The sequence below is a fragment of the Scyliorhinus torazame genome, chromosome 9 (assembly GCF_047496885.1).
Source record: "Scyliorhinus torazame isolate Kashiwa2021f chromosome 9, sScyTor2.1, whole genome shotgun sequence".
Taxonomy (NCBI): domain Eukaryota; kingdom Metazoa; phylum Chordata; class Chondrichthyes; order Carcharhiniformes; family Scyliorhinidae; genus Scyliorhinus; species Scyliorhinus torazame.
In genome coordinates, this window is record NC_092715.1 from 260313927 (window position 1) to 260328298 (window position 14372).

At 43.7% G+C, this 14372-nt stretch overlaps 1 protein-coding gene across 1 annotated transcript in view; it reads right to left on the bottom strand.

Moving 5' to 3' along the window:
* ecpas (Ecm29 proteasome adaptor and scaffold) overlaps window positions 1–14372 on the bottom strand; it is a 115900-nt gene that overhangs the window by 84698 nt on the left and 16830 nt on the right. Inside the window, exons 5-9 of the mRNA XM_072517326.1 lie at window positions 12106–12255; window positions 10163–10316; window positions 5378–5517; window positions 3700–3781; window positions 1934–2053 (exon numbers count right to left, since the gene is read on the bottom strand). Of these exons, the coding sequence (XP_072373427.1) occupies window positions 1934–2053; window positions 3700–3781; window positions 5378–5517; window positions 10163–10316; window positions 12106–12255 (646 nt within the window). The remainder of the gene's footprint in view (window positions 1–1933; window positions 2054–3699; window positions 3782–5377; window positions 5518–10162; window positions 10317–12105; window positions 12256–14372) is intronic.

The following is a 14372-nucleotide window of genomic DNA, read 5'->3' on the forward strand; positions in this document are numbered from 1 at the left end:
GTCAAATTACGCCCCCTCCCCCCCCCTCTCCGGCTATAGAACATTTATTTTGGTTTCAAAAGTTTGTGAAGTTACAGTGTAATTTTCCATGTTTGCACTGCTACCAAGGGTCCTTGCAGTCCAGCTGTGCATTCTGGAATATAAGAGGTGCACTGCACATTAATGGAGTGAAAAGAGTAGGCATCGGGTCTGTAATTTCCCAGTAAAAGAAGTTCTACGTAATATGCCATGTTGCTGGTTTCAAACATTTAGACCTTAACTCAAAGGGGTTAGCACTGTGAATAATACTCACAGTGGACTTCACTGGTTTTAATTTTTAAATAAGAAATTTTCAAGGTTCTGACACTGTAGCCTTGCTAATGGTTAGCAGTACAGAGTCATTATGTCCTCCAATGCAAATCACTTCACAGTAAATCTGCTCAGAACCAACATCCCTGTGTTCGGATTTTTAAAAAAAGGGGAGCAAAGATTACCTTTATTTAGCTTGTTTCCGCCCCTCCACACTGAGCATCAAAACTTTAAAAACGAAAATTTTAATTTGCGATTCTCTGTAAGCAGGCAACAACATCAGCAAGAACGGTTTTAATGTATGTGCTGCATCGGGATGCCCCAGGTCAGAGCTGTGCCAGTCCAATCACTCATTTGCTTTTGCTTACAGAGCTCCATCAAAGAACCCTGCACATAATTAGGCCAAATGACCCATCGAGTCTGCAAACGGAGGATCTCTTTTCAAGTTAATAGTTATTCGTCGCAAGAAAGAGAACGCACGTGGATGTTTTCTCCCTTTGTCGTTCCATGAGCCAGGCTGCTCTGTCGGAGAGGATGGAGTTGTCTGTTCCTGTACCACTGCTAGTGTCACTCCCTGGACAGTGGCACTCAATAAATAAAGACAAAGCAGTGTTTAAATTTAGTATGAGGGGTGATGGGGTGGGTATCCAACAAAAACTGATTAATCGTATATACCCCTGAATAAAGTCTCGCAGAAGAGAAATTGTAAACTCTAGGGTGGCACAATCAGCTTAAAGATAAAACAGCAATCACAAATAATGAATCTGAAGGAATTCATGTTTGGATTCAATGGTATTAGTGTTCAGCATATGTCCAAGACTGAACTTATTAAACCTCCACAAAGGACAGGTGCAATTTGTTTGGAAGTTGAAAGGGTGCAGTTTTCGACATTATATCAGAATTAGTTTTAAAACTCTAGCTATCCACTAAGTGAAGAGGTTAGAATTCTTCTGTATCGATCTGTACTGAAGATGTTCGCTGTAGGAAACCAGCCCAAGGACACATCTTGCTGATGATGGGATCCCAGGAAAGATGGCCACTGTCAAGGATGACAATGATATGGGATCTTTTCACCATTTGTACTGGTGCCAGGTTCTCTGGAAAGGGAGACACATAGAGAATTGTTTATTGCTGCAACATTTTTACCTTGGGAAACGGTCATTATAAGTTAGAGAAGTCAGACAAGCAGGTGAATGATACCCACAGGGCTGATAATGAGAACCGGTGATAAATATTAGGATGCAGCATGTACATGTCTTTGCACTGACTGGGTATTATAATTAAGAAAACATGCACTTGCAATTGGCTAATTGGTCTCATATACTATGCATGGTTTAAAGCTAATCGATAGTTATGACTGGACATAGATAAATAGTAGCAACTGATTGGTATATGCAAATTTATTGTAACCAAATCTAGAGTATAACTGCCTGGTACAATTCTTTAATCAGGGCTCTCTGAATTGCCTACTTGGAATGGTTATCAACCTGTGCTATAGCATTGTATCAAAGGCCTCGCTTCTAACTCCAAGAGTCTTTGTCTGGTTTCTCGTGAGTGGGAGAGTGAAGTACACTAAAGCCGAATAGCTGTACTTTCCCCCCCACAACAGAAGTTGTCCAGTTTGACGGTAGTAATTAGTCCGTACCTGTATGCTGGCTGGGAATGTCTCTGCAGCTTGCCTGGACCGTAATAAGTGAGGGAGAATTTTCAGTTTAACTCTGGTGCTAACTGGCTCCCGTTTTAGCTCAGGCTTCAGCGCAGCTCCCTGCAAAAGATCAGCACGCATTTTGGTTAAGGCAAGAAGAGCTGTAAAATCAAACAAGCACCAACAGATCTTGTAACGGGGAAAAGCAGCTTCCATCAGTAAGTTTTAACATTTATTCTGACACCTGGGCCCTAAAACAAGAAATTTCTTACCAAATGTTGGAGAAATATGTAACAGCACTAAAGGTTCTCTAAAGCAGTGGGAAAGGTTCAAAAACAGCTTCTTCCCCGCTGTTACCAGACTCCTGAATGAGCCTTATGGACTGAACTGATCCCTTCACACATCTTCTCAACTGAGTAGTCCTACACTCCTAATGCTTCACCCAATGTGTCTATGCATTTACATTGTGTATTTATGCATGTCCTTTTTTTTACATGTATGGAATGATCTGTCTGGGCTGCATGAAGAACAATACTCTTCACTGTACCTCGGTATATGTGACAATAAATGAAATTCGCTTATTGTCACAAGTCGGCTTCAAATGAAGTTACTGTGAAAAGTCCCTAGTCGCCACATTCCGGCGCCTGTTCGGGGAGGCTGGAACGGGAATCAAATCCAATCCAATCAAGGTGCATCACATTTCGCATACGTTTGCAGCCATTTACTTTGGAAAACGTTTCAAAATTTGGGTGCGAAAGTCATTCTGAAATCACCAGGACCCACTTAGAGAGATGAAAACAATATTTTATACTTTTGGGGCACTACTTTTCCCATCCCATACTTTGCATACGTTTAAAAAAAGTAAAACACTTACAAGCAACAATTAGACCCTATATTTAAGAGGTTCCTAGGATCGTCTACATTTCCTGTTCAGAAACATCAAACCAACAAAAGCAAGCCTCAAGTTTTTATGCCACAGGTGGTGTAGATGGAGTGAATGAAATTACTGCTCCATAAATTACTGCCATCAGAATCAAAATTGACACTAGCGGCGCGATTCTCTTGCGGTGTGCTCAGGCGGCTGAACCAAGCGGAACGACACCCAGGGGGTCTCCCGGGCCAACGGAGACCTCTGGGTGGTCAGGGTAAGTGCAGGGTGGCGCTTCGATGGGGTGAACAGAGCACAAGCTGGCTATACCAATGCGAATTAGCTGTTTTGGAATTGTCTGTGTAATTTAAGGCAAAATGGAAGAATGAAGGGGATCATGTGATTTGTTCTGAATTCTGCCCAACATCAAACCTGGGTGTCTTGGTTGTTCGAGGGGGTCCCTGGTTGTTTTACTGGGAAGAAGGTGCAAGGTATTTACACCTGTACAAAAATGGCCGGAGCAACTGTGGGAAGTTTGGTGGGAAGACTGTTAGTCTCCAAGTCCCAGTTAGGCATTAGGGATGTCAAGTTTTGTAACTGGTTATACTTTAAACTGTCTATTTAATTCCAAGATTTAATTCCAGACGCTCATCAGCCAGGTTAGCAAATTCGCTTAATCAGACCGTGCAGCAAATATTGAATTCACTGTAAAACGCAAGAAATCAAAGTTGCAGTGATGCTTCATTAGTTTGAACACCACTCACTTTTCAAGTTTTCACTTAAATGGGCTTTAAAATTATTTTTATAAAAAATTGAAAGCTCAGTATAAAGCGTTTTCAGCCTCTCAGAATGCGTGGTACTCGGGAAAGATAAAGCAGCCAAAACTAAACAAACGTACCTCTTTTGTTTTTAGTGGTATGTCTCCCAGGTAAATCTTGTAGAGTTTATTGACAATAATGGGATTGTTCCAGTCAATCATACTGTGAAAGCATTAAAAATATTAATTTTTCAATCTGCACAAACTTCTTCTCAGTAATTTCTAAGACTGCATTAAAAAAATCATGGCCATCCACCCAGCTGTCAGTGCAGAATGTTAAAAGAACTAAAATAAAATAAAATCGTTATTGGCTAAACCTCTGTGAATTAATACAATGATTGCAGTGAACAGGAAAGTATGCCTTGATATTATTAAAAAAACAATGCTTTCCATTTTAAAGTAACTGCTTCTAACTTGCAGTTAAAAAAGGTAATGGCACAAAATTAAACACCATTAAGACCACATTGCAGTTGCAGCTACAAGAAGTTCACATCTGAGCTATGGTTTATATTGTTGCACACTGCTGACACATTTGTAAATTGTATGCACAAGTTTAATTTTTAAAAAAATAATCTTTATTAGTGTCACAAGTAGACTTACATTTACACTGCAATGAAGTTACTGTGAAAATCCCCTAGTCGCCACACTCCGGCGCCTGTTCGGGTACAGAGGGAGAATTCAGAATGTCCAATTCACCTAACAGCACGTCTTTCGGGACTTGGGGGAAGAAACCGGAGCAGACACAGGGAGAACGTGCAGACTCCGCATAGACAGTGACCCAAAACGGGAATCGAACCTGGGTCCCTGGTGCTGTGAAGCAATAGCGCTAGCCACAGTGCTTATCGTGCTTTTAGAGTACCCAATTATTTTTTTCCAATCAAGGTGCAATTTAACGCAGCCAATTCATCTACCCTGCACATCTTTGGGTTGTGGGCGTGAGACCCACGCAGACACGGGGAGAATGTGCAAACTCCACACGGACTGTGACCCGGGGCCGGGATCGAACGCGGGTCCTCGCGCCATAGGCAGCAGTGGGAACCACCCTAAAATTGTATGCACAAATTGACAGCAGATTTGAATATGACACACTGCCTCACTGAGCAACAAACCAAAAGACGGTTCCCCACATGCTGAATTACTTAACACAACTGTTTGGGCGTTCGTTCAATTCTAGCCTACTGAGCACCTCTGATTTCCACCTCTCTGTTACTGGCAGTCATGCCTCAGGTTATCTAGGCCCTGACCTCTGGAATTCCCTCCATAAATCTCCCCACCGTTCTACTTCTCTCCTTCTTCACAATGCTCCTTAAAATCCCTCTTTGACCTGGTTTTTGGTCCCCTGTCCTTGTATCTCCTTATATGACAGTGTCAAATGTTGTTTGATAACACTCCTGTGAGGTAACTTGGAAGGTTTTATTATATTAAAGGTGATATGTAAACACAAGCTGTTCTGTTTGTAGAGGGCACGAGAGCACAGCCTGGCTTCCCTGAGATTGGGGTAGAGTGTATAGTAAGTCACGACAGTGCACCAGCTGAACACTCCCTTGAAGCAGAATCGCCTGCGACGGCTCTAGACAGAAGGGGGGGAAAAAGCTAGGTGTACTTTTGCAGCCCATTCTAAAATAAAGACTTTCAGACTTAACTAAAATGTTTCATTACTATCGAAATAAGTTACAGAAATATAAAGTACTCAAATTGGTTGATACGAAGTAGAGAGTCTAAAAGTTTTTAGAAAGTTAAAGTCTTAATTAATTCTTACCTTTGCGTGCTCTTCACCTCCATATCAGCAGCCGTTGCCACACCGTGCCGAGTGTCACTCGAGGCTACCACCAGATGGACAATTGCTTCATTTTCTGGGATATGCTCCGCTTCAATGAATTTCACAATTCCTAATTTGCACTATTTTCAGATATTAATTAGGATCAATATTCAAATAGTTGCTCTTCCCATCCCCAAAAACAATTGTTAAAACGACCAGGGTATCAATTTTAGCAGGATGTGCTGACAATCTGTACTGATTATAAGCTGCTGTTTCATATCTTATAATCAAAGTTACGCATTTAAAGACCTCATTCGCAACTTTCAGCACGCCCAAGTGCAGAGTCCATCTTTTATAACTTTAGATAGATTTATACACCCACCAGTCCCCATCAACCAGGCACTCTTGTGCCTGCTCTCTCTCCATCTGACGATTAAAAATAAATCTGGTTACTTTCTCTTCCCCACCTACTCCTGTGTGGGACCTCTCCTCTGGCTCAATGGCCTAATTGTAATAGTTAAATAAATATACAGATATAATCTGTACTGTGGTGAAAGCCTGCACATGTCCGAAAATAATATTTGAATATTCTATAATATTAAATGTCTGATGCCTGCACAAAGTTCCTGTCTCTGTCACCTATATCTCTGTCACACATGGTGTCAATTCTCCCTCCTCCTTCATCTCCACCATTATAATGATCGTCTCAGATGTAATCACATCTACTCTTACCTATAATTACATTATGATAATAATCATATCCTGCGCAACTACAGGGGCGGGATTCTCCCAAATCCCCGCGATGGCCCGACGCCGAAGTTAAAAACGGCACGAACCATTCTCGCGTGAGGCCGACTGAAAGTTGTGGAACCCTCCGCACTCCCGGGGGCTAGGCCGGCGGCGGAGGGGTTGGCGCCGAAGGACCGCCGCAAGTTAGCGCATGCGCAGAACCGCCGGCGTGGTTCCGGGCATTCGCAGACCGGCTGGCGTATTCTAGCGCATACGCAGGGGGGGTCTACTCTGCGCCGGCCATGGCGGAGCCCTACAGGGGATGGCGCAGAAGGATGGAGTGCCCCCACGGCACAGGCCCGCCCGCAGATCGGTGGGCCCCGATCGCAGGACAGGCCACTGTGGGGGCTGCTCCGGGCCGGATCCCCCCGCCCTCCCGAGGACCGCACCAGCCGGACTCCCAGCCAGGTCCCGCCGTGTGGGACCATGTCCAATTCACGCCTGCGGGACTGGCCAGAAACCGATGGCCGCTCGGCCCATCGGGGCCCTGAGAATTGCCGGGGGGGGCGCTGCCAATGGCTCCCGGCCGGCGTGGCATGATCCCCGCCCCCGCCCGAAAACCGGCGCCGGCGAATACGGCAGCCGGAGTGGGATTCACACCGCCCCAAGGGACTCTCTGACCCGGCGGGGGTTCGGAGAATCCCGCCGCATGTGTTCATGAATTATTCGAAATTCATAAATGAATATTCAATAACAGAAGCAAAATACTGTGAATGCTAGAAATCTGAAATAAAAACAGGAAATGCTGGCTAGCAGATCTGGCAGCGTCTGTGGACAGAGAAACAGAGATAATGTTTTGAGTCCATACGACCCTTCAAAGAGCTGAAAAGGGATAGAAATGTGATGAATTATATACTTGGAGGGGGGGGTTGGGGCAGAATGGAAAGTCAGTGATAGGTTGGAGCTAATGAGAGATTGGCAAAGGTGTCACGGATAGGAGACAAAGGGGCTGTTTTTAAAATAAATTTAGATTCTCCAATTCTTTTTTTCCCAATTGAGGGGCAATTTAGCGAGGCCAATCCACCGACCTGCACATCTTTGCATTGTGGGGGTCAGACCCGTGCAGACACGGGGAGAATGTGAAACTCCACACGGACAGTGACCTGGGGCCATGATCAAACCCGGGTCCTTGGTGCCGTGACCACTGCGGCACCTGACAAAGGGGCTGTTAACGCTGCCATTCGGGACTGAAGTGTATTAATAGTGGCAAAGGTAAGATAGCAGAGTGTGTAGTAGGAAAACAAAGGTCAGCCCGAAGTGGGAGCAAAACTGAACAAGGGACAGTGGCCAGGGGTTGTGTTGGGACAAGCCGGGGGAACCGAATAACAGGAAACAAAATGGGGGTGGGGGAGAGTCAAGATGGAGGGAAAAGTTCACAATCTAAAGTTGTTGAACTCGATGTTGAGTCCAGGAGACTACAGGCGCCGGAATGTGGCGACTCGGGATTTTTACAGTAACCTCATTGCAGTGCTAATGTAAGCCTAATGTGACACTAAAAAGATTATTATAATGTGCCTAATTGGAAGATGAGTTGTTGTTCTGCATTGGGCATCACTGGGGCATTGCAACAGAATGAGCATGGACACGTGGGCATGAGAGCAGGATACCGACTTGAAACGGCATGCGACTGGAAGTTTGAGGTCACGCTTGCAGACAGAGTGAAAATGTTCTGAAAGGCAGTCACCCAGTCTGCATTTAGTTTTCCCAATGTAGAGGGGAAAGCATCGGGAGCAGCGAGTACAGTAGACCAAATTGGAGGAGGTGCAGGCAAAATGCGGCATCACCTGAAAGGAGTGTTTGGACCCTCGGGACAGTGAGGGGGGAATCTTTAATTCTTTAGGTGGGTCATGTGAAACATTAACTTGTGTTTCTCTTTCCACAGATGCTGCCAGACCTGCTGAGCTTATGCAGCATTTACTGCTTTTTTGTTCCCCCTGTTAGCTCTGGCACCAGGAAGTCTCTCTGTCCTTTACTTCCGTCCTGTTTCAAAGTGTCATCTGGAAATGACAGCCAAACTAGGTCTCCCTGGCTTCCAGGTTGGCCGCGCTGGCGGCTTCAATGCCTCATGTTGGTGCTGGTTGATTGCGGCGCAACTTCTCAATTCAGCAGGCCTGGCCCCTCAATACTGCGACCAATGTTTGCACACAACACTCATAAGCAATGCGCCATTTGTAATTATGGTGGCCTAGTGGTTATGTTACTCAACTAGTAATCCAGAAACCTGCACTGATGATCGGGGGCATGGGTTCAAATCCCACCACAGCAGCTGTGGAATCTATATTCAATTTATTAAAAACGAGTAACGGTCACCATATAATTACTGAATTGTTTTTAAAAACCCAGTTCATTCACAAATTCCCTTTAGAGAAGGAAATCTGCCGTCCTTACCCGGTCTGACCTACACGTGACTCCAGACCTCAGCAATGTGGTTGACTCTTAATTTCCCTCTGAAAACACCCAACAAGCTACTCAATTGAATGAAAAAAGGCAATTCAGTATCACCTAGTGGGCAATTAATGCTGGCCTCAACCATGACGCCCATCATCCCATGATGGATGAGGAAAAAGATGAAAAGGGCCAGAATTGGACATATTTCAGCGTTTGTGGGGGTGGTGCCTAATTGCGAAGCAACAAATCTATACCTTCCACTACGACTGTGGACAGGGGAATTTATAAGGGAAATTTAAAACCGATAGACTGACTTTAAAATGGAGACTGAACTGCATCTCTGCATTTTGGTCTGCCTCCTAATTCCACTTTACCTGAAGACTTGGTCTTCAAATCAGTTGTCATCATTGATACTGCCTAGTGGTTTGCCACCCAGCTGCAGGATGAGGGGCAAGCGAATACCGTCAGAGGAACAACGGTTCCCATTGGCAAAAAGGTCGGCTGGTAGTTGACTGCTGTGCGTCACCTGCCATAAATATCAACAGCAGTAGGAAAGCGATTTGATGCTGGCTGCACCTTATCCCGTCTGTAAGCAACCAGCAATGTCCTTTTTAGCATTGCCAGACTTCACAGACCTATCCCCAGCTCGACGAGAGGTAAATGGCCACACTGTGAGTTGAGCAGCTGCAAGAGTTGCGCTTTAAGTTTTGGAACTGACTTTCACAAATATTATGCCTGCGTGTTTGTCTAATGTTGCGCAGTATAAGAATGCCACTTTGAAGAACGTCCACACTTAAAGAGTCAAAGTCTCTTTTCAAAAAACATGGTCAGAAAATGCCTCAGACTTTCCTTCAAATTTTAACCGCACAAGGCGAAAGTGCCGACAGCCTGAAAGCAGGTTTTGTACTTGTGGCACATTTGTATGCAGTTGGTCTCCTTTAAAATCATGTACAGGTTTTAGAACTTGTCTTTTCTCATGGGGCAGTTCTGGGAGGTGCTTTCATAGATACATAGAAGATAGGAGCAGGGGGAGGCCTTTTGGCCCTTCGAGCCTGCTCCGCCATTCATCACGATCATGGCTGATCATCCAATCAATAGCCTAATCCTGCTTTCTCCCCATAGCCTTTGATCCCATTCTCCCCAAGTGCTATATCCAGCCGCCTCTTGAATATATTCAAAGTTTTAATGAATATATTCAAAGTTTTAATGGTCGGAGAATTGCATTGCATTGCAGGCAGATTGCTCCAGTGTGGTGGGTGGGTGTCAGGAAGAAAAGGAAGGTGAAACTAATAAGACTGGTTCAGTTCCACCAAAGCATGCTTCATAACTCAGTTATTCAGCAGCACAGATTACACCCGTTTTGTAAGGACAAGCTACACAATGACAAGCGGAGGCATTTTATTTCTTTTGGCAGAGTGAGCAGTTCTAGAGTGGGGACAGGAATCGATTTGTTTTCTAATTATAGCTGGTCCTACCCAATTTCAAATCATTAATTAGCAATGTTGAAAGATTGGTTGCGACGTGCAACCCCATTAATTACTACCACTTCATATTTCCAGTTGCCCATTGCAATCTATCAGCGCACCATCACCGGTACAAATTCTGTACCTGTTCCAGCTGTTCAGGCGTCCAGGGGTTATCACCAACAACACGCTTGGCTGCATACGAACTCATGCCCGGTGGCGGCTGAACAAGACCAACAGTGCTGGCACCTTGTTGTGGGCCCTGACCCGGACGGTTTGGGGGCTCGCTCAAGACAAACCTAAAATGAGAACCAGTTGTGAGATGAAACAAAACCTACTTGTTTCTCGTAGCGTTTGTTACAACATTTCTAGCCGAAGCCATCGGTACAGAAAAGCCATGGTGGGGCCACTTAGATTCAGCAAAGGCCACTTTACAGGATGCGAAGGTGTTCATCGACTCCGAAAAATAACTTTTACTGACAGATTTCAAAGACAGCTTGATTTTTCCTAAAGCCTTACATCAGCACCCACTGTGATCAACGTTAGTGAAATGTTCAACAAAGTTGAATCGCACTTTGATTGTTTAAAAAACGTCCCTCTAATTCCCCCACTATACATTTCACAAAGCATGGCTTTGCACAATTATAGCTACAAAGTTTTTGGGTGGGGTTGGGGGGTCTGGCCTCACAATGGAAGCCACTGAAACTAACAAGATACTGATGACAGGTGACCATTGGATTGCAATAACCTGAACAAAATACCCATTTCACGGATGTCTCCATAGGTAAATGCACCACACAGATATATAATATACATTACATATATATAATATATTTTAATAGTACAAGGTCACACACAGGAACGGTTGTCGATCTGTTGCTACACTAGCGGAGAGCACAACTAGATATTTTTTCTTGCGCTAACAGAGCTTTTAGTTATAACAGGAATAGAAGGGACAAATCGTAGGAACTTAACACAGGAGGCCATTCAGCCCAATGTGTCTGTGCATGCTCTTTGAAAGAACAGTTGGACTTAGCCTCGCGACCCTGCTTTTTGTAGCCCTGTAAGGCCCTCAACCTCAAGTCGCCGTGAGTGATTGTGGAACCAGCTTGCGTGACGATTTGAGTGAAAACATTTCTCATTTTGCCAATGATTCTGAAAATATGATATCAGGTGGAATGCGTTTTTCTTTATCTGCTCCATCAAAAGCTTAAAGACCTCTAATAGGTCATCTCGCAACCGTCTCCATTCCAAGGCGAGCAGTGCCAACTTCCCCAACCTCTCCTCAATCTCTTCGCTAACATTCTGGTTAACCTCCTCTGCATCCCATCCAAGGCCTTTACATCTTGCCAGAAGTGTGGTGTCCACAGATTTCCACAATACCCCAGCTGAGGCCTAGCCAGTGATAACACAGCTGCACCTCAAGATTCTGTGTCAACTCAGCAACCTTCACAGTGAGCCAGCTGTGAAGATTCACGCACCAGCTCCGTTGGTTGGATTGTCCGACAGCGACCATTGCCACTTGAAATTGAAACCATCGCTTGGTGCAAAGGAATGCTGAAGCACCAGGTAGGTTGTGGTAAATTTGACAGCCATTTTATCCAAAGGTTTCTGCAAGCCTTTCTAGTGATAGACCAATTCAGTGAGAAATTGATCCTCATCACAAAGATCCCTGACCCTGCACCGCCCAACATTAAGAAGACGTCAATCTCCAACAGCAGCATTCTAACATTTGATAGCGTGTTTTACATTGTTTATTTTTCCAATACAATTGTGGTGGGAGAACTGAGAAAAAAAAAGATAGACATGTTCAACAGTGTCATTAGTACTGAGATAGTTCTATCTTGTTTCAGTCAATGAACTGGCTCCTGTGGACCAGTTGGGCCGAATGGCCTAATTCTGTCCTACAAATTCAACGTAATCGCAATGTTGAAACACTAGAATTGCTCAAAGTGGGAAATAGAAACTACGTAGAGAAGAATGCTTTGTTTTCTGGAGGTATCAGCATCGTACTAATGAACCAGTTTATAATTTCCAGGGAGTAAACAGACTTCACTTGGATGGGAAGGCGATCCTTTGTATACGTACCCGTAAGGCATCAACAGAACGTCCAACATAAAGTCTAACAACTGCTGAACAATCTTTGGTTTCTCTGCCAAGTTGAAAATCGATATTCCTTTGTTTTTCTCTGGTGGGTATTTCATGTGGTACAATGCTGGAATTAGCAACTGCATTAGGCTGGAAGACAGAGCAAAGATTTTCATCTGATTTGCAATTATGAAAAAAGATACTTGGTAAAAGTTTTCTTTCGAAGTGTCGCAAATACATTTAAAACTGCACACTCATCGTAAAACTTTTCAAAACTATTTTGTAAGCTCCTTTGAGAAATGGACTTTATGTTTAGAAGTTGCTCAAAACTTAGAAACCTGTAAGTTGCACCAGTTAAACCTGTTGTAGGTTAATGGACTATCACATGGGTCGTGGACAGCTGAGATTTTGAATTAATGTGCATCATTATGGAACTGTAACTACCAAAAGTAAAATTGCAGGGAATTATATTCTTGGTGAACTGCCTGCACTTTATCAGGCAAAGATACCATCAGAATTCAGTAGACTACACTGTTCTATAAATGGCAGCTCAGAAGAGACATTAGGGAGTTGATGTTTTGGAATTTTGTAACCTCTTGACTCTGGTAAAACTAATCTTTTTAATCTACAAATGACAAATACAAATTTAGCTTGTGATAAATTAAGACAAACTATGTCCATAATATTGGTATTGACATCTATTAATAATCTATAAAAAGGACATAGATGCACTGGTGAAAGTGTAAAACAGGACTGTAGCAGAAATGGGATGTTACAGCTAGCAGGAAAGGTTGAACCAAATCTTTGGAAAGGGAAACTTTAGGGGGGGGTGTGGCACAGGTCTTTAAAATTATGAATTGGTTGCATAGGTCAATGTGGAGAGCACATATGGTCGAATCCAAAACTTAGGGGCCATAAATAAAAGCACAAATTGCTCGAGTTCTGACGAAAAGTCAGCAATCTGACACACTAACTCTGTTATTCTCTCCACAGAGCCTGCTGCCAGAGACCTTCTGAGTGTTTTCAGCATTTTCTGTTTTTATTTTAGATCATAAATACAAGATAGTTACAAATAAATTCATTGTGGAAATGAGGAGACATTCCTTAACTCAGCGAATGTGAAATTTGTTACGGCTGGAACAAGTTGAGGCAAACAGCTCTGACCCTAAAGCTTTCAAAAGGAAACAAGTCGAGAACATAAGGGAAAAAGGAATGGAGGGAACAGTGACTGAGATGAGTTAGACAGAACAAGAGGAGATTTGTATGGAATACTAACACCAGGGCAGGCTAATCATGCTGTTCAGCCTATATCTACACTGTATGTTCCACACTCTTCACTATCATGTCAGGGTGCACCACTATCTTCACCTCATGGGATCTACAGGTAGATCAAACTTGGCATTGCCAAGTACTACATTTTTGCATTTAACCTTGTACAACGTTTTTACAATCAGCAACAACTTAACATGTGGGTCGAGAAAGAAACTAAAGACAGTAAATTAAAGTATTTGAAGTAAGGAAGGATAGGCCATTTCATATTTTCTTAGTTTTCGTTAGAAAAGAAGAAAAAGCTGCATTTATGCAGTGTCCTATTGTGGCCTCGAAATCTAAAAGCACTTTACATCTGATGGGTTACATTTGGAATGCAGATATAGTCATGTAGGCAAATGTAGAAACAGATTTTGTGCAGAGGAGCGATCACAATCAGCAAATGGTGCCATTGAGGGGGGGCTTTGGATAGGCCATGTTATTTATTTGAATGACGCAACAGAATTGCAACAGACGCAAGCTGAACAAGGAGACGAAAACTTAATTTAAGTTTTTAAAAATTCATTCAAGGGATGTGGACTTCGCTGGCGAGACCAGCATTTACTGTCCATCCTTAATTGCCCTTGAGAAGGTGGTGGTGAGCCGCCTTCTTGAATTGTTGCAGTCCATGTGGTGTGGGTACACCCACAGTGCTGTTAGGGAAGGAGTTCCAGGATTTTGACCCAGTGACAGTGAAGGAACGGCAAATATATTTGCAAGTCAGGATGGTGAGCGGATTGGAGGAGAACCGCCATGTATCTGCTGCCCATGTCTTTCTAGATGGTAGTGGCTGTGAGATTGCAAGGTGCTGCCAAAGGGGCCTTTGTGAGTTCCTGCAGTGCATCTTGTAGATGGTACACACGGCTGCGACTGTGTGTCAATGGTGGAGGGAGTTAATGTTTGTGGAAGGGGTGCCAATCAAGCGGGCTTTGTCTTGGATGGTGTTGAGCTTTTTGAGT